Source organism: Salvelinus namaycush, chromosome 2 (assembly GCF_016432855.1).
Source record: "Salvelinus namaycush isolate Seneca chromosome 2, SaNama_1.0, whole genome shotgun sequence".
Lineage (NCBI taxonomy): Eukaryota > Metazoa > Chordata > Actinopteri > Salmoniformes > Salmonidae > Salvelinus > Salvelinus namaycush.
This window is the reverse complement of record NC_052308.1, coordinates 36,057,116-36,075,702: the sequence shown is the minus strand read 5'-3', so window position 1 is coordinate 36,075,702 and position 18,587 is coordinate 36,057,116. Positions and strand designations below refer to the sequence as shown.

The following is an 18,587-nucleotide window of genomic DNA, read 5'->3' as shown; positions in this document are numbered from 1 at the left end:
TGCTGCTGCTGCCCGTTACCACGCTGCTTGGTCCTTTGGTGGTGGGTGATTCTGTAACGTTCTTCGTCGGGCGAAAGAGAGGAGGACCAAAATGCAGCGTGATGATTATCCATTTGAATAGAATACTTAAACAACGAACAAAACAATAAACCGACAAAATGAACGAAGACGAAACAGTCCCGTAACGTGAACACAGTAACAGGAACAATCACCCACAACCCACAAAGACAAAACAGGCTACCTAAATATGGCTCCCAATCAGAGACAACGACTAACACCTGCCTCTGATTGAGAACCATATCAGGCCAAACACATAGAAACAGACAAACTAGACATACAACACAGAATGCCCACTCATATCACACCCTGACCAAACAAAACATAGAAACATACAACGCAAACTATGGTCAGGGCGTGACACAAATGTTGCACAATCCAGGTGTGGAAAGCTCTTAGAGACTTACCTAAAAATACTCACAGCTGTAATCGCTGCCAAAGGTATGTTAATTTTTCAAAAATGTTTTACAACTGTTATAATTTTTCTTCCAATTTAACATTACACAGTATTTGGTGTAGATCGTTGACAATTATTTTTTACAATGAAATCAATTTTAATCCCACTTTGTAACAAAACAAAATGTGGAAGAAGTCATGGGGTGTGAATATTTTTTCTGAAGGCACTGTAGGGAATAAGTCATTGTGCAGTGGCTGTGTTTTTCAGCCCTGTCTCTCAGTGCTCTGAACAGCTAAACTGTATTGATCAATCCCATGAAAGCTCCTATCAGTCAGCCAGACAGTGGTTATATCCCAAACGACACCCCATTTTCTTTATAGTGCACTACTTTTATGGCCTTTGGTCATATAGGCCCTGGTCAAAAGTATTGCACTGTAAAGGGAATAGCTTGCTATTCTCCATGCAGGCCTGCTACAGTAATGATTGATGTATGCAGTATGATAATGGATGCTTCTGGTGGTAATAGAGGCAATAGGGCGCCACTAAAGCCATTTCCTCTTCAATTGCGTCACTTACTGGGATTCTCTTACTGTTGTGTTCATATCAAATGACAAATGCACATAGGATTAGAGTTGTTTAGGTCACATCTGCCTTGGATTGAGTATATATAATTGATGTGCCGATGGGAAGAAGAATAGGCTTTTATTCAACACTTTAAATGCTGTGTTGCATAGCTGTCTTCTCCGTTCACCTTTCTATGTAAAGAGAAATGTATTGAGGGATGTAGAATCGTTTTTAATTGAAAATAATTCATAGGCATACTTAATAGGACGTAGGGTCTAGGTCTAGAACTGGTGCAGTTCAAGTAGTCACATTGTAGCTAAACCAACGTAGCACGTGTAGACATATTGCAGCAAGATCATACAACTTTACACACTAGTAGGCAGGCTACAGTACTACATTATTCTAACCTCCGCCCACGTCGGCTGCGATGGAAAAGCCTTCGCGAGCTCAGTGGAAAATCACCTCCGTCCGCCCTTCCGATACGCAAAAACATCCGCACCGACGTAATCAAACAAGAACAGGAAACTACGTTCCTGGAGTAGGGAAATTATATCCCGAGATTGAATTGTCGCCCGTAGCCTATTTGTTTTATTGTAGCCGACTGTAGACTAGCACACGGCATTACGCCCATTCAGAAACATCCTTAGCCTGGATTGACACAGGAAACATTAAGCAGATTGGATCGTGACAGGTCAGCTTTGAAGGGCGCTAGACGAGAAAATACCCTAATACGAATCAGCCAGAACATTTCCCGGTAAGAGTAAAATAAATTGCAATGTTTTTATATAAGGTAGCGTTCACTGTTGATAGCTTGTTTATATAAACATGTTAACTTCATTTCTAGGTCCATGTTGCTCAAATAGCCTACTCAAGTGGCGAGTGGGTTATGTTTTTTCTCTACTGTAATCAACTACAAAGGCGTGAAATATGCGCACGTAGAGTACCCTATATTCTGGATGGATTGATCGCAATATTTGAATTTAAATGATTAAGCATTTATATGCCTGGTCGTGCTTGCTTTCCTGTTCTGTGTCACTGTTCTCTGTGTCAATGGGACACACACTTTTCACGCCACTTCGATAAAAAGTGATTTATTTACATAGCAGGTTAGGAAAGCATTTCCCCTAACCCTTTTCCTAACCTTAACAGCAGTCTCCTAACCTGCTACGTCAATTCTCCTAACCTGCTACGAAAAAGTAACTTCTGTATCGAAGTGACATGAAAATATTGTTTCCCCTGTGTCAGTTGCCTATTCTTGATAGTGAACTCTTGTCATATTTGAAGAAGACTGTAATCAGTTTAACTCTTACAGAATTACAATATGATATTTTAATGTTAATATTTTGTCTTAAAACATTATGTGTTTGCAGTACCATAACCAGAGTAAAACACCTGTCCAATGGGGCAACCACACAGCTGACTCAACTTGCCCAAATTCCATAAGTGCCATACTTTTCACTTTGACAAGAAGGAGCAAACAGAAATATCAGTTTTAGGCTACTGGACTTATTTGCATGTGGATAGAGAGTGCATGGTTTTATAAAACAGGCTATTGAATGGGGGTCATTCTTTTTCTTTGCTCTCACTTACGTAGAGATGTCCTAGTTTCATTATTACAGAGGCTATAATTAGGCATGCACTCAGAGGCAGGCCACATACATTCATGAACTATCAATATCAGAGCAGACCTCCCCAGGTAATCCAGTTAATTGCTTCTTTACAACCTCTACAGAGTTTGTCTTTGACATCTTCAAGATCCTTTCCCCATTGAGAGAAGCTATGGCCTACAAGGCTGTGGCTAATCATTGTCACTTTTATCTGGAGGGTCACAAGGACATTTTGTAACCCCTTAGATCAGCCACTCACAGCACAATTTGCTGGAGGAAACAAATCACTATCTCTGACCCCATATCGAAGGTACTATTTAAGGCCCTGCTAGCCTACACGGGTATTAAAGGTGTTGGCCATCTCTCTGTGTCTCTCTCTATCTCTCAGGTCAGGTGTCAAGTATGGCTGATCTGCTGAAGCTGCTGCTGCGTGTGGCAGAGAAGGCGGCCAACGTGGCCCGTGTGTGCAGGAAAGAAGCCCCTCTCTTCCAGCTGCTGGTCCAGGAGAAGACTGGAGTGGATAAGAACAAGAAGTTTGTCCAGGACTTCAAGACGCTGGCTGATGTTGTGATCCAAGAGATGATCCGCCATGATGTTGGAGCTCAGGTACAAGAACCAAAACACTTCTCATGTTATCATGATGAGGATTTTTTCATGTTTGAAATATTTCCAGGCAAGCCTCTGGGGGATTTGTGGCATATCCCTCTCTAGTATAATCAAATGTTTTTGGCAATCTTAACCCTCTACTCGTTTTACCTTAGTTTCCTGAAATGATTGACCATATACAAGGAGAGGAGTCTAACAAGTTTGAGAATGGACTAGGTTAGTAATAACACCCACAGTTCAGTAACACTTATTACTATGTAACAATATGTTAATACAATGCAGGTACATGACTAATAACAGTGTTATAACATGGGTATAAGAGCAACCTATACAATGCAACATGTACTTTTTAATAACACTAGACCTGTTGACGACCTGTTGACTGTGTGTGCATTCATGCGTGCGTCCCAGGGGAGAGTGTGATAGTCACAGTGTGTGGGACGGAGAAGGAGACCGCAGCCCTGCTGGCCACAGTGCTGGATGGGGACCAGACGGCGGCGACTCTCCTGGCGCGTGCCATCCACCAGGACGCTAAGCTCACACTCACTGACACGGGGACAGACGACCTCCACATACCCCTCAGCCCCTCTGACCTAGGCATCTGGATCGACCCCATCGGTAACACCTGGCCTAGAGTCACTATTTAAAAACAAGATTTGTTGTATCCCCGTGGACATACATGAATGGAAATTATGGATAATGTTTAGCAGTGAGCAGATCCACTTGTATTGTATGGTGTAATTACTACGCCAACACCATGGGAGAGATTTTTCCTTGTCCTTTAACACTGTTATAAGCATGGCATTGTATGTACGTTGTTCCTATCGGTTTGGTTGTTGTTCAGATGCCACCAGCCAATACATTGAAGGTCGTGAGGAGGCGGCGGTGGAGGGGCATCTCTGTCCGTCAGGTCTGCAGTGTGCCCTGGTCCTGATCGGGGTTTACCTCCGCGCTACTGGGGAACCCGTCATGGGGGTCATCAACCAGCCCTTCAACCACAAAGACCCAACAGGGTGAGACTCTAGAACAGGGGTCTCCAACAGGTAGATCACAAGTTACCAGTAGCTCGCAGCCCACCTATGAGTAACTCGCCAATCAATTCTAAAAGTACATGCATCCTTCCATCGCAATGTCATAAACATAAAGCTCCCTGCTACTATCAAATCAAAGCCACATTGACGTTATCCCAACTGTGGTTAGCCACTATTGGCTTAAAAAGCCAAACGTAACACAATACCTGCAAATTCATTTCCAGCAATATGGCCCTGTCTGTCTGTATGGTATGTGCATTTGTCAATCACTCCATATGTAGCCAGTTAGCAAAGCTAATGATAACCGTTTTGTGGGTAGACAGAAATACTTTCCCCAAAAATCATCTCAATTAAATGTTAACCGCAAAGTAGGCTTACCTACAGAACTATTGTTATTTTTTATACCCCTTTTTCTCCCCAATTTCATGATATCCAATTGGTAGTTACAGTCTTGTCCCATCGCTGCAACTCCCGTACGGACTCGGGAGAGGCTAAGGTCGAGAGCCATGCGTCCTCCGAAACACAACCCTGCCAAGCCGCACTGCTTCTTGACACACTGTTTGCTTAACCCTGAAGCCAGCCGCACCAATGTGTCGGAGGAAACACTGTACAACTGGCGACCGTGTCAGCGAGCATGTGCCCGGCCTACCTGACAGAATTATAAATGATAATTGTTTGTATCAATTGGGTGGCCATTGTTTTGGAAACTCCGCCATGACAGTAGGCCTAACAGCAGAAACATTGCTACATTGACACATTCCTCTTTTGCTAGATGTGCAATTAAAGGGGAATTACACTAAAATCTAAATGTATTCCTTTTTTAAATCTTCCAGAAATGGTGTTCTGATGTGATTTAAGCATTGATATGGACATCCATTTTCGTTGATGCTCTATGAATAATTGTAATATTGAGAGTCTAAAAACGTTTTTTTAAATCCCAAACCAGGAAAAATAAAACAGAGAGAACTGAATTGAATTTCATGGGGCCTGTCATGCCGAATACTGTTTATCAACCATTATTTTATTAGGTACAGTAACCAGGGATGAGTTGCATGGTAGAGAAGAGAAGAATGTGCCTATTTGAAAGCACAAAAAAAAAAAAATGTAGCTCACAACAGGTTACATTTTTTTTTAAAGTAGCTCTCATGCTAGAAAAGGTTGGAGATCCCTGCTATAGAACCAGAACAGCAATCAGTTCTGACACCAGGGGCCTCATTTATAAATGCTGCGTATGTACAAAATATACCCCAAAACGTGCATTCGCCAGTTTTAACACAAAAGTAGGTATTTATAAAAATGTTCCTTGATGTGAGAATGTGCTTAATTTCCTGCAAACTTTAGACTGAGTGCACACAATTTTTGGTGGTTGAACTATTGTATTGCAAGCAGGCAAATGGGGGATATGATGACTAGCTTATTCATAAAACCCCAACAACTGGAAAATATAACAATATTCAATCATTTGTCGTTAATGAGAATAGCGAAGATCTATTTATTTTATTTTTGCAATCTAAAAAATATATAGTAATAGGAATCTATTTCCTGATAATTTCAGAATAAATTCCTGAACTTTTCTGACTGTGATGGTTTCAAATTCCCAAAGAAGCCTATTCAACAAATTAGGATACAATTCGTCCCGTCTCTCATTTAATCTGACCTAATTCACAGTAGTAAATAAGGTATTTCAAATATTTTGCTCCATATGATCCGATCCGGAGCGCGGTTAAAATGAAAACATAACAGTAGAATTGACAGTTCACCTTGTGATTTCAAATGTTTGAAGTGGGCATCGACAATGTTTCAGAATTCGCGGGAAGCGCATCATATTTAGGTCAGGGGGAAAAGTAATTGCAAAACATTGTTAAATAAAATGTTCTGCAAACTCCACAACAATTTGTCTGTTTTTTTTATTTCAGACATAGTCACTCCTTTCCTTTGCTACATCAAAATCACTGGGGGGGAAATGTAGCATCACCTCTGAGAACAGTTGATCTAATTTGCCATGGCTCTATCTTTTAGAAACTGCTGTGGCCTAATTTTAAAAGCTCCAAATCAAAACAGAAAATAAGGGGGTTATTGTCACCATAAAAGCTAAATGATGTGCTTTTCCCAGGCGGAATTATAATGCTTGTTCACGATGCGCACAGTTTACGACAAGTCTGAATTATAATGGGAAATATGTGCAAGTATGGCATGCGGCAAGTTTATAAATCTCAATATGTTTTGACTTAGTCTTTTCAGAAATGTTGCACGCAGATATTTAGTGTGAAATTTACTAAATTGTTATGAGGCCCCTGGGTTATGGTCAATGCTATTTCAGTTCAGTTGATTCAAATAACTCATTGTTACCAATTAAATTATTGGAACGTTTTTATTTTCAATGACGATTTTCAATCCACTTACTGAATTGAATTATAATTAAACCAGTCTGACACAGAAATAACATACTCAATAATGCTCAGTTCTCACCAACAAAGCCGCCTTTGTCAATAACATGTTTGATGTGATGTACATATTTGTTGCAGCTGGAAGGGGAAGCATTTCTGGGGTGTGTCGTGTGGGAGCGTCAAAGCCTGCTCGGTGCTCAGACCTAAAGACAGACCTGCAGAGACGACAGCAGCAGGAGGACCAGGGCTCTCAGTGGTGATGAGCTCCAGTGAGAAGCAGGCAGTGAAAGAGGCTTTGGCCCCTCTGTGCGGGCCTGACAGGCTGATGTACGCGTCAGGGGCTGGATACAAGATCCTGTGTGTGATCCTGGGCCTGGCTGACGTCTACGTCCTCTCAGAGGGCAGCACCTTCAAGTGGGACTCCTGCGGCCCCCATGCCCTGCTCCGTGCACTGGGTGGGGGGATGGTGGACCTTAAAGAGTGCCTCCACTCCTCTGGCTCCAGCCACTGTCAGGGGGGGCACCAGGACCAGGGGGAACTGACCTACCACCAACCCCACACAGAGAGCACTGGGGCAGACCACTGGGCCAACCAGGGGGGACTGGTGGCCTATCTCAACTGTCAAATTCTCCATAGGGTTATTGGGGAACTGAAGGGCAAGTTTTAAAGGAAGAGTAGCTGATGATGGTGGGCACAAGTATTATTGCTTATAGGGTCGTGCTGCTTAATATTCTATTTTTGGAGGGTCAGTGGTGTTTTTCTATCGACTATGCTGTCCAAGTTATTTTTAACAGCTATATATTTGCAAATGTAAATGAAGGAATATAAACATATTAAACTAACTACAGTAGTTGGTATGTTTAAAGGTGTTTTGTAAACAATTAAGCTATACCTAAATGGAAGGTCTCTTTACAGTTACTGGTTCTCTCATTGTCAAGAAGTGTGTTGGTGGCAAATCAAACTTCAGGGAAGACCTGAGTGCTGTTTAAGTATCCCACTTATATTCCAAAGCAAGATAATCAGAATTGAAAGATACAGGTAAGAATGGGAACAGGCATGGTTCATGAAACAGTAGCACACACTGCACAGATGAAACATGCTTTTTGTCTATCATACCGAAATATGGCTAATGGAAATAACACTCGTTAAGGATCTCTGCTGGTCCTACCAGAGAATCTCTTGATGACTTAGTTGAAATTGTGAAGTAGTGGGACAGGGAGGCGTTTAGTAAATATCCCAAGTGTCTCCCTTTTGACAGAAGCACTAATGGTGTGTGAGGCGATAGCGGAGAAGACTCAAATAAGCTGGCTTCGTGGAATCTGCAGCGGCCCATAAAAGGCCTTTTATGGAAGAGAGGTGTGTTCTACACTGTTTCCATAGCGCTAGCTGTATGACTTAGGATAAGTCAGGTCAGAAGAGGAAAAAGACATGAGTTGCCGTTTAATTGTTGGTTTACTGTAAATGAAGGATTAAACCCCTTTTAAGGAATGGGGAAGAACTGTCACGTAGCGATGCCCGGTGGCTTTCTGGAGCAAATGTAGAAAACGGGTAAACCGGGTCATGAGGTTCACAAGGGTTTTGCTCTGTTATGGGATCAGGTTTGTTCAATAGAAGTCAACCTGTGGAGATTATTTTCCACCATCGCCACTTCATTGACACACCCCGGAGGCTAGTGTGATGCTGTCCAAATGTGTAGTCATTACGAAGAGCTGGATTCATTCCATAGTGCTGAAGAGCCACGTTGTACACCAATTTACATTTAAAGGCAATGTTCCCGCATTAGCGGAGACTGCATTCACGGTAAACGCTGCATATGTCGGCTCAATCGGTAATAACCTTTCAATTTCAAGCGCACTATAGCGCTGAACTTCGGTGATACGGATTGAATCCAGCCCTAAATGTTGCTGTCTCTATGGTCGTCCATCAGAAAAACAGAGCCATCCTAAAGGACCAGCAAGTGGTGTTGTGGACCACACCACTTGTGTATAAAGATAGGTGGGATCTAGTGTAAATTCTAAATGAATGAGTGTGCTCCAGAAGGGCCATTAGCAGGTCCCCTGGTTTCTGCTCCATTGGAATGACACAGCACTCTCCTGTCTTGTGACTTTAAGACACAATTCAATCCACGTAATTCACAAAACAAGCAATGAAAGTCCATTCATCCGTCTGTAGGAAATCAACTTTACTATGAAATCCAGAAAAAAGCTAAAATCAACTGAACAGTGATGTTTCACAATTGCAATAAACTCTTGCCAGCAAACTCACACTTTCCTACCACAGAACAAATTTTAAAAAATGCACATTTAACCCCGATTGTCAGATTTTTTGCAATCTTTTTTTTTTGCATATACTGTTTAAAAATATCATGGGAAAAACTAAAATTAATCTGGGATGTTGGCTCTTCCACGCTGGGAGCCGTTAGTTGACTTGCCGTTTTAGGCTGCTACTTAAGCCATACATTCTCAAGTCAACTAGGGTATCTAAAACATAATTGACAGCGCAAGCAATTCAGCCTAAAACTGAGATTAAATTAAACCTCCTATAATACCTCCAATTAAGTGGACAATTGCATTCAACTTTTTTCACTTTAAAGAGAGCAAATAAACATGTGCAACAAGGGACCCTAGGTACCACTTAATCTCCCAACATCCACAGAATGACACAAATCAAAGGTACAACCAACAAGAGGCTAATGGAACTGATACCAGGGCCCATATTCATTAAGCATCTCAGAGTAGCAGCACTGATCTAGGATCAGTTTAGCCTTTTCATGGACAGTTTAGCCTTTTCATGGACAGGACTGATCCGAGATCAGCACGCCTACTCTGAGAAGCTTGATTCATATTGCCCCAGACCTCAACATTTAAGAGGAATTAGACAAACTTTTACCACATTTATTTCCAATACGCCATCTCCACAGGAAAAACACAATGATTTGCCATAATGAGTAGAGACATATTGTTAGAGATCTGAATTCTGTGCGCTCTATCTCTCTTCAATCTGGAGTATATTGTCTGAGCGTGGGGTGAAAGCAAAGGCAGTGGTAGCTTTTCTTTGAAATAAAATGTGGTGGTAATAGAACTGTTACTGTTGACATTCAGCTCCCCTGTCTTTCAATCAACCTTTAAACTGTTGGAAAGTAAATGTCAAAGAGTAGCCTCTGATAACTAATCTTTTACACTGCACAGTCATTGTGTTCTCAATGGAAACTTAGTCACCTCCAATCTTTAAAGGGTGCTAAGATGCAATTAGGAGCTGAAACTAGCTTTTTCTTGATCCATAGGATGCCGTCCAGACAATAACACCAATACTTAGGGACTGAAAGCAGTAAATAGCCTAGGTCCTTGACTCTCACAATATAACAGTCTTGATTTTAATGTGAACCTGCTTAAGTCTGACGCCTTATCATAGTGCTTCTACGTGGGATTCAATTTGTTGACAGATTAAAGTATTCACTGTACTCTAGACAGAGTTGATATCTACATTTGGCAGAGAGACAACTTTCACTCACCAACTTACTTTCCAATAGTGACAAATGTCACAACTATGCAAACGTTCACTCTAACTTCATTAAAAGTAATAAAAATTGCAGAAAATCAGTTGCTCAAATGATAATCTAACCAGATAACAATTCATCAAAGAAGGCAACGGGCGGAAGGATGGGTGTGTCAAAGCCGTAACGGGCAGACCAGCCCTCTCTCTGGACACCGTCTTCTTCCAGGATGTAGCTTGAGCCGTCCGATCCAGCAATTCATAAATTCTGATTGGCTTCTTCCAGCCCTGTCCCCTCTCACACACACAGTTTCACAGTCTGCACCAAGACCTGAAGCAAGAATAGGTGACCCTTTTTGTTTAAAAAAATTATTACAAACGTGTCAAGAACATAAGCATCCAATGGCATGTAATGATGCAGGATTGTGCAGGGAAGTAAGACCTAAGGAAATGTGTTTGCATTGTTAGCAATAGGCTTGTGATATCAGTGGCATGGCTACAGCTGTTTCACAAGAAAAAAAACGACAAAAAAAACAATGTGAGGGGGAGAAGCAAAAAGACTGTCACCTCCTAACCCCAAATATACTTAAACTCTGAGTTAGTTCCGTCTTCTTCTACATGGTCCAGGCTCAAACCTCTGGCTCATGGCCTCTGTATTGTCAGTCTTTTGATACATGAGGCAGCCCCTGACCCGTGTGAATCTTCCTGAGTTTGACTGATCCTTCAACTTATGTACAGTAGGGGGAGGTCCAGGCTCGTCGACAGACATGGCCGTGTGTTGAGTGTCCCTGTGTTGCTACGATGACACGTCACAACAATGGCCGCTCTCACCTCTGGAAGGGCTTGCGGACCTTCCTCCTCCTGCGGGGAGGAGGCTTGCCTCCGCTATCGGCCCACGTCTCACTGGGCTCCGGCCGGGGCCCTCCCGGAGGCATGAAGAAGCCAGTCTGTGGTGGAGGAGGGGAGAAAGGTCCACTAGGTCCCGGTCCAGCACCAGAGGGTTGGTGGGGGGGCGGTCCTGAGGGGAAGAAACCCCCGTTGGCAGCCATGTCGGGGGGAGGTCCCCCTTGGAAGATGCGGTTGAAGAAGTCCTGCAGGTCAGCGGGGTTGGTCGGGCCTGGAGGAGGGTGCTCTGGGCCTGGAGGTGTCCTGGAAAGCATGGGAGCAGAGTAACATTAATTCTAAAAACATTCTTTACCTCAGGACACTTCAACAGGTGACTCCAGGAAAATAAAGTAATAGCAGCACTCACCGTCTACATAGATCTGAGTTTTATTCACGGGACAAACAGGCTTCATCAGAGCCTTGGGTGGCCTTTCATTCTATTACATTCATTCTATTTTAATCTAGCCTATATTTAACCCTGAAGCAAGTGACAATGAGATAGTTGCACAAGCAACTGCACTGACCACAGCTTGTGCTCATTTAGAGCGGTCGATCACATAACACCTCGGTTGAGTCCCAATAATCTCTCCTTTCTCCCGAAGCATGCACTTGTTCACTTCCCTTAATGGATTTGAAAGAAAATGACTGGTATATGGAAACTCCCTTCAGCCCAGTGGTCACCAACCGGTCAATTGCAATCGACTAGTTGATCTTCAAGGCATTCCTAGTCGATCATCAAACATTTCTGTAGAAAAGCCAACGATTAAAGGCGAAATCCTTTTTATTAAAAAAAATTGTGTTGCGCTGTTGGCGATAGGTGCACTTTATTCAGAAGCTCTGCTCACCGGGTAGGCAAAGTGTTCTCATTTTTAACCATTTAATTTGTCTGAAAAGACAAAGATCTGTGGCTAAATCGAGTACGCCTACTGTGCTGGCCAATCAGACAGCTCAAATCACTGTGCATACCTACAGCGTCCACAAACCATGACCAGAGAGAGGCTGTCAAAGAATACAGCAAAGAGCTGCTTTTCTTATGAGTGAGTTCATGTCTATATTTTATTCAGCACTGTCAACCCTTTTTATTAAACACTATTACAAAACGCTCTTCTCTCTACTTCCCCTGGCGCTGCAGCTGCAATGAATGAGTAGCCAAGTGTATCGAAAGCCCTGCGTTTTTATTATTATTAGCAGCTCATCGTGTCTATTTTAATATCGAAGAGTATTTCACTTTCTCTGGTCAAAGGAACAACATGAATTTGTGCCTGAGGCAGATGCGGTGCGAGTCGAGTTTCACCATCAGGAGGAAGACTGTGTCCCCTCTCTGGTCAGTCTCACCGGAGGAAAGGAATTGAGAGAGCAGGGACCATGAGAGGCAGTCCCTCTGCTGCACTCTCCCTCCCTCCGCTTAGACTAATGCCATGTTCAAAACAACTGGGAACTGGGGAATCTCAGACTTCTGCCTTCAGTGTGTTCAAGACAACCGCGAACTCTGGAAAAACGAGATCCGACTGGGAAAAATAGTTTTGAACGAAACGGAAACTCGGGCATCTTTGACCTCTTTTTTCAGAGTTCCCAGTTGTCTTGAAAGCACAAACATCAGATGCAGGTACCATCAGTCCAGTAAAATAAAATTGATAATTATTAGCAAATTATTTACATATATGCTCAGCTGTGCATCGCAAGTGCTACACCAACTGATCTATTTTGTTATCAAAGCTTGAGTTTTGATATATAATATGGTCTGAGAAGAACAATACTGGCAGGCCAGGAATATAGCCAATATGCTGTGATAATGTATTTGGCTGGGGACCACTTTTCTAGCCCATGCCTACACCAATCCAATGCTTTTACATTTGTGTGAAGTAGTTAAAGAGTGCAGACTTCAGGAGGAAGATGAGATTATTGGAACGCAACCCTCAGTGCCCTGGGACCAACCTGTGGCGCTGCGTGGAGCTACTGTTGTTCTTGGAGCCGAAGGAGATGTGATAGGGCACGCGGTGTGTGTCTGGAGAGATGCCTATCCTCTGGCAGCCGGCCCACTCTGAAAGGTGAGAGCGGAGAAGGTGACAAATTAATCAATGTGACAATACTGAAGCAAGCGGCTAGGAGGAGAAACAGTCTGTCTGACTTTAGGTGTCTTTATTACTGCATTGTCGGGAACGCGCTTGCAAGAAAAAGCATTTCACTGTACTTGTGCACGTGACAATAAAAACTTGAAACCTAACATTATTTGGTAGCTTAGAATTGAATTTAGTTGTAGAGCTTTTGAGCCTGTCAGTTGGCTTGTTAGAGGTTCAAGCAGCGAAGCTGGGTGAAACCCCTATTGTATTTGTTGCCGTTTATTATTTTTCTCCTTCTGGCGATTTGGTGAAAATGCAAATTCTTGTGAGATGTAAGGCCCAGGAGGGTGCAACTTTGCAAGATGGTAAAGGGCCAAGCGCCACACCCATTCATGCGATGCCATTCCAAATGGCTACACGGTGGCACTATAACAAGCAATTGAAAATGCAAACTTTTAAAGGTCACACCCCTTTACTGTGTGTCCTAGACTCCTGACATTTGGTACTTAGGTCCCTCCCCTCACAAGGAACAAATTTGCCTCAAGGACCCATAAGGTCCACCATGATGGATTTTCCGCCATTTTGAATTTTGTGAAAAACACTTAAGACGCTACTCTTCTGCCACCGAATGACCAATCACCAAGCTCTCACAAAGTATGTTTCTCCAGTCTAGCAACTCAAACAACATGGCCACTACTGACCAATAAACATTCACGCGGGCATGGTCTGGCACATAACTTCTTCAACTATTACTGAAAATATATTTCACAGTTTAGATGATACAATGTTTCTTTCTCTACACTATACTTGCTTATTTTGTCTCATAAACTGAAATTAGCCACACTATTAAAATGTTTGCAACCAGGAAATGCCGGAGCGATTTCTGCATATTGCATCTTTAAGTCAATACATAAAAGGGTATGGCATTAGCATCGATGAGAGCCTAACTATCCATGTGGGTGTCATTACACGGCTTGTCAAAGCAATTGGCTTGTTCGACATCGACCGCATTGCAGTTAGCGATTGCAGACTTACTGATCTACAAATCACCTTGCATTATAAATAACTACTCATTATTATTTGTAGAGCAGTCAGTCAAAATTGACCCACAATGCATTACAGTTTTGACGCTCGTGAACACAGCCATAATCAATTCAGTACCTGTGATGTCGTAGACCTTGCCATCCATGCAGGCGAAGTAGGTGATGCGTAGGCCTAGCAGGCTGGACTCGGCCCACAGGTCTCCCTCCTCGGCGCTGTGGCGTCTGTTACACTCTGCACAGAACCGCGCCTCAGCAGGCTCCCGGTCCATCTCAAACCTCCTGCACACACAGGGAGTAATCAGGGAGGGAGGAGTCCGCAACGTAAACTAAACCATGCAGAATGGGATGCTCTTTGTGTCTGGCCTATGCTTGTGTTTTCTTTCTGTAATAAAGATTTCATAGCAAGCTAAATGTATAAATACAATTTGAGTGATTGGGAGTAGTCACCATATTCATTTAGGTATATACTGTAAATGACAAGACTGCAGTGTACGTAAATGATATTACTATTCCAATCCCTCACTTTCACAAAAGTCTGCAGGGTGTTGGTTGTAAAATGTATGATATTTTTTCTAGATATCACAGATATTAATTCAGTCTGAGTGACGTACCTGTGTTTACCCTCACACTTCGTACACATCATGGTGTTCATAGCTTCCTTCAGGTCATCCTGCAGTTTGGTGAGGAACTCATTCATCGACTTGGAGAGTTCCGTCTGCGCCATGCGCTTCCTGAGAGGACCAGGCAAACAATTCAACGCCATATCAACTACACAAAACATTCCATCAGCCTTCAGTGCAGTCATTCGATCACGGTTTCTTGCATTTGAATTAAGTAATCTACTCACAGCATGTATTTTCTATGTATCCTGTTACTGAGGAACTAAACCAAACATCTCACAGGCCTTTAGATTGACTATACCATGCTAAGGACCACAGATAGGAAATTCAGATGAGGACGCATTACCTATTGTGAGAGGCCTGAGATCTAACAGATGTTTTTTCTTGAAGGTGCAGTCATTTTATCATAGTTTCTGGCATTTGGTTTAAGTACTGGCCAAGTAGTTTGTGTGTCTTCTACTCACAGCTCGTATTCCCTCCGTGTCTCTGGGTTACTGACGATGTCCCAGGCAGCCCTGAGCACCTTAAAGGCCTCCCCAGCGCGCGGGTGCTTGTTCTTGTCTGGATGGATCTGAGAGAGGAAGGAAAGGAGAAAGATGGACAGATGTAAGGTGCAGTGCAGATAACATGCAAGAGCTAGAGCAACTAAGGAAGGCTCAACAGGTTGGCTACTTTTAGTCATTTTCTGATTACATTTTATATTGTGGATATAAGACAACAAAGATGCATACAGCCATGCAGAGCTAAGGGCAAAAATGCTTTGGCTTGTGTTCTGACAGGCAAAGCTTAAATTATTTGACGATAATGGCTACACACTCGCCAGTTGATCAGTTCCACTAATTTTTATCATTCACCTGTACTCATAAAATGTCATGCCCATCTCATTTACACTCACCTGGACAGCCAACTGTCTGTAGGCCCTTTTTAGCTCAGCTTCAGTTGCGTGGGCCTCCACCCCCAACACTATAAAAGGGTCCAGCTCCTCTTCAGGGACCTGAGCCAGCGCCAGCAGTCTCTCCAGCTCCTGCCCAGGCTGGTACCTAACTGCTCCACCGGGAGAATCTGGGGTGAAAGGGGGCACCTGGGTGGTGGTGCCTCTCCTCCTCCTGAACCAGCTGCTGATCCTCTGCAGCAGCGAGGCCACCCTCCTCCAGACCTTGGAGTCCTGCACGGCTGTCCACCACCGCTGGCCCCTCTCCCCGCCCAGCCGGACGAGCGTGAACTGGGCCCACTGGGAACCCAGCAGCACCACAGCACAGAGGAGTCCGAAGCAGGTCAGGGAGGCCTGCCAGACCCACTCCACCGACCGGATGCTCTTATCCACCAGGACCGTTCCAGCACAACTCACCCTCTCCAGCACGCGCCGGGCGTCCGCCTTCATCCCCGGCACGTCTGTGACCTTGTTGAGCAGCTGTGAGCCGAGGTCATAGAGGGCTATCCCTGCGCCTTCCACGGCCACCCCGCAGCGGTGGGTCACAGAGACAATGAGCTCCACCACCATGTGGATACAGGAGATGCACCAGGGGCTGAGCGACTCTGACAGCAGCTCCCTGAAGGCCAAGGTAAGCTGGGTGCCTGTCTGCCGCCGGCCCCGGCCCTGGTGGTGGTGGTGGTTGCGCCTCCGGGCCTGCTTGTGCCTCCCACCGCCCGATGACAGGGACCCTTTAGGGAGGTAGGATGATGATGATGTAGCCTGGGTATTCTGCTCGGAGGCTGCCACCACTCCTCCTCCGCTGTTCCGGAACCGGCCTTTCCTCCCTCCGGCCCCTGAGCTCTTCCATCCCGACTCCCCGTTCATGCCAGGCTCCCTCCCGACTTCGTTTCGGCCTCCTCCTCCATTCTCGTCTTCATCTCCACCCTCAGTCTCCTCATTTCCTTCTCTGACCACATGCTCCGCCCCTTCCTGTTTCAGAGAGACTTCATCCTCTTTGGCCTCTGCAATCCCACAATACTCTGCTTCTCCTGAGTCCTGGTTGATTGGAGTCGGGATATCCTGAGGGGTAGCTTTGAGATAGTCTGTCATGTCCTCTTTGGGAACTGGTTGATGAGTTTCCTCATCTCCTCTGACTTCCCACTGGTCAGACATGGAGGTGGAAGACAAGAGGGTAGGAACACCTGAGGGCAGCTCTTCAGGGCTCTCCTCAGCTGCCTCTACAGTCCATGTCTCTTCCTCCATCTCGCTCTCAGCCACCCCTTTCTCCATCTTCAGCCCTGTCTCTTGATTAAAGTGCCAAAAAAAGTATCCAATCTCACGGCAGGTAGGGACCTTGACCCATTCTCACTGACCGCACCTTCTCTGACACTACACTTCAGCAGGGCTGAAGAGTCAGATAAGGACGGCTGAATAATACTGGAATGGCAGGCGCCATTGTCCACGGTAGCCTATCCAATGCAGAAACTTTGAAGGCATTGGATCAAGGATCAATCATTACAATCCTTGGGCACGACTGGCCTCATCTTGTATCTGGTTATTGCCTGTAAAAAGAAAGCAAGTTTAAACATCAGCCGTAACACTTTCACTTTATTTGCACTAGAACAAAGGGTATAATCTAAAGGCAAGGCTCACAAAGAAATGACATTAAATGGGATATGGAGTATCTGCATGTATCATTGTTATTGTCCAAGTAATGACATGTTATTATCAATTCTGTTTTCTACTGTAGTGTGCCTTGATCAATATTCTCCATAGCACGCTGCATGACCGCAGCACTCAACGAGCTGCTTCACAGCGCCGACATTTTGAAAAGATAAACCAAACTCTAAAGCTATCTGGTTGTCAGTAGTTGCACTAGCTAAAAATATAATTAATTTCTAAAACAATAACTGACTGGGATGGAATATATCAGAGAATAATGGGGGCAATCTTCGGTTCTAGCAAATTAGCTATGTCGCCAACGTCGCGAGCAAAATGACCAACTGTCTCAAGACTAACAGCTAGCTAACATTATTAGTTGCTCGTGTTTAGCTAACTAGCTACTGTAGCTAATGCAATTTAAATAATCTTAACGGCGGATTATTGATCATATTATTTGAGCTATTTTAATGCTTACACTGACTGAAATAACATTGGGAAAGATGACAGCAAGAGCAACTCACTTTTCTCTTCCGTAAAGGAAGGGAAGATGATAAAATGTAGTCTTCCTTTCGAAGTGGTTAACTCGAGCCCTGTAGCTTTGCTCCTCAAATTGACCAAATATGGCAAACAGAAATGCTTGTCGTAGAAAGAAAATGTAGTTATTGCATTGTGTATGGAATTATTTTTATTCTGTATTAGGAGAGTGTTTTCGTTCTGCTTATGCAGATATGATCTATTTTTTATTATCTTGTTCTTGGCTAACGCTGTCCTTGCTGTTTGTCTTACTATTTTTCACTTCCGAGGGCAGCAGACACCTCACATAAACCACTACTGAGACGCGAGAAAGAATAAGCAAGACCTAGCAAGAAATAAGGACGTGCCGTGACCTCGGCCATTTCCCTTCAAAATAAAAGTCAGCCAGTGACGATGGTAAAAAATAATACACTAGTCGAAATTCGTAACATTTTATTTGGAAATGTTAACAGACTTAGAATTTAGTTTAACAATCGAACAAAACAATAAAAATTCAAATAGTTCCTTAAAGCAAATAATGTTACATTGACAATAGTGTTAAAGATAGACTCAGCTAAATAATTTTGCCATGAGAAGCCCCACAGATATTGGGTAATAATAATAATAATTATTTATTATTTACAATGACGGCCTACACCGGCCAAACCCTGTACGTTGTGTCCCATTCTACTCAGGAGCAACTCCACAGAGTTTACACCCCCAGCATCGTCACTGCTAATTTCATATTGG

General features: G+C 43.6%; 2 protein-coding genes across 3 annotated transcripts; one reads left to right on the top strand and one right to left on the bottom strand.

The window, feature by feature from the left end:
• The first annotated feature begins 1,483 nt into the window (after positions 1 to 1,483).
• On the top strand, positions 1,484 to 7,499 carry LOC120062361 (inositol polyphosphate 1-phosphatase-like). Its single transcript, XM_039012283.1, has 6 exons — positions 1,484 to 1,772; positions 3,014 to 3,231; positions 3,387 to 3,447; positions 3,643 to 3,849; positions 4,076 to 4,244; positions 6,788 to 7,499. Exons 2-6 carry the CDS (start codon positions 3,028 to 3,030, stop codon positions 7,314 to 7,316), a joined length of 1,170 nt encoding a protein of 389 aa, XP_038868211.1. The 5' UTR covers positions 1,484 to 1,772; positions 3,014 to 3,027; the 3' UTR covers positions 7,317 to 7,499.
• Positions 7,500 to 8,810: 1,311 nt separating this feature from the next.
• On the bottom strand, positions 8,811 to 18,112 carry LOC120062352 (dnaJ homolog subfamily C member 14-like). 2 transcript variants are annotated; one of them, XM_039012261.1, is made up of 7 exons: positions 17,846 to 18,112; positions 15,645 to 17,224; positions 15,214 to 15,320; positions 14,741 to 14,860; positions 14,248 to 14,408; positions 12,962 to 13,067; positions 8,811 to 11,290 (listed from the first exon to the last, which is right to left on the bottom strand). In XM_039012261.1, the coding sequence occupies exons 2-7, from the start codon at positions 16,950 to 16,952 to the stop codon at positions 10,969 to 10,971; spliced, it is 2,124 nt and encodes a 707-aa protein (XP_038868189.1). In that variant the 5' UTR covers positions 16,953 to 17,224; positions 17,846 to 18,112; the 3' UTR covers positions 8,811 to 10,968. The 2 variants fall into 2 exon arrangements, with proteins under 2 accessions (XP_038868189.1, XP_038868198.1); XM_039012270.1 differs by having other exon boundaries at positions 17,800 to 17,856.
• Between the last annotated feature and the right edge of the window lie 475 nt (positions 18,113 to 18,587).

Excerpts from the sequence above, each read along its gene's own strand:
- LOC120062361 (XM_039012283.1), top strand. The coding sequence starts at position 3,028 with ATGGCTGATCTGCTGAAGCTGCTGCTGCGTGTGGCAGAGAAGGCGGCC. Across the intron at positions 3,232-3,386 it reads GCCATGATGTTGGAGCTCAG|TTTCCTGAAATGATTGACCA; the intron begins GTACAAGAACCA and ends GTTTTACCTTAG. Across the intron at positions 3,448-3,642 it reads CAAGTTTGAGAATGGACTAG|GGGAGAGTGTGATAGTCACA; the intron begins GTTAGTAATAAC and ends CGTGCGTCCCAG.
- LOC120062352 (XM_039012261.1), bottom strand. The coding sequence starts at position 16,952 with ATGGAGAAAGGGGTGGCTGAGAGCGAGATGGAGGAAGAGACATGGACT. Across the intron at positions 14,861-15,213 it reads ACACGGAGGGAATACGAGCT|GAAGCGCATGGCGCAGACGG; the intron begins GTGAGTAGAAGA and ends TGGTCCTCTCAG. Across the intron at positions 14,409-14,740 it reads AAGTGTGAGGGTAAACACAG|GAGGTTTGAGATGGACCGGG; the intron begins GTACGTCACTCA and ends CTGTGTGTGCAG.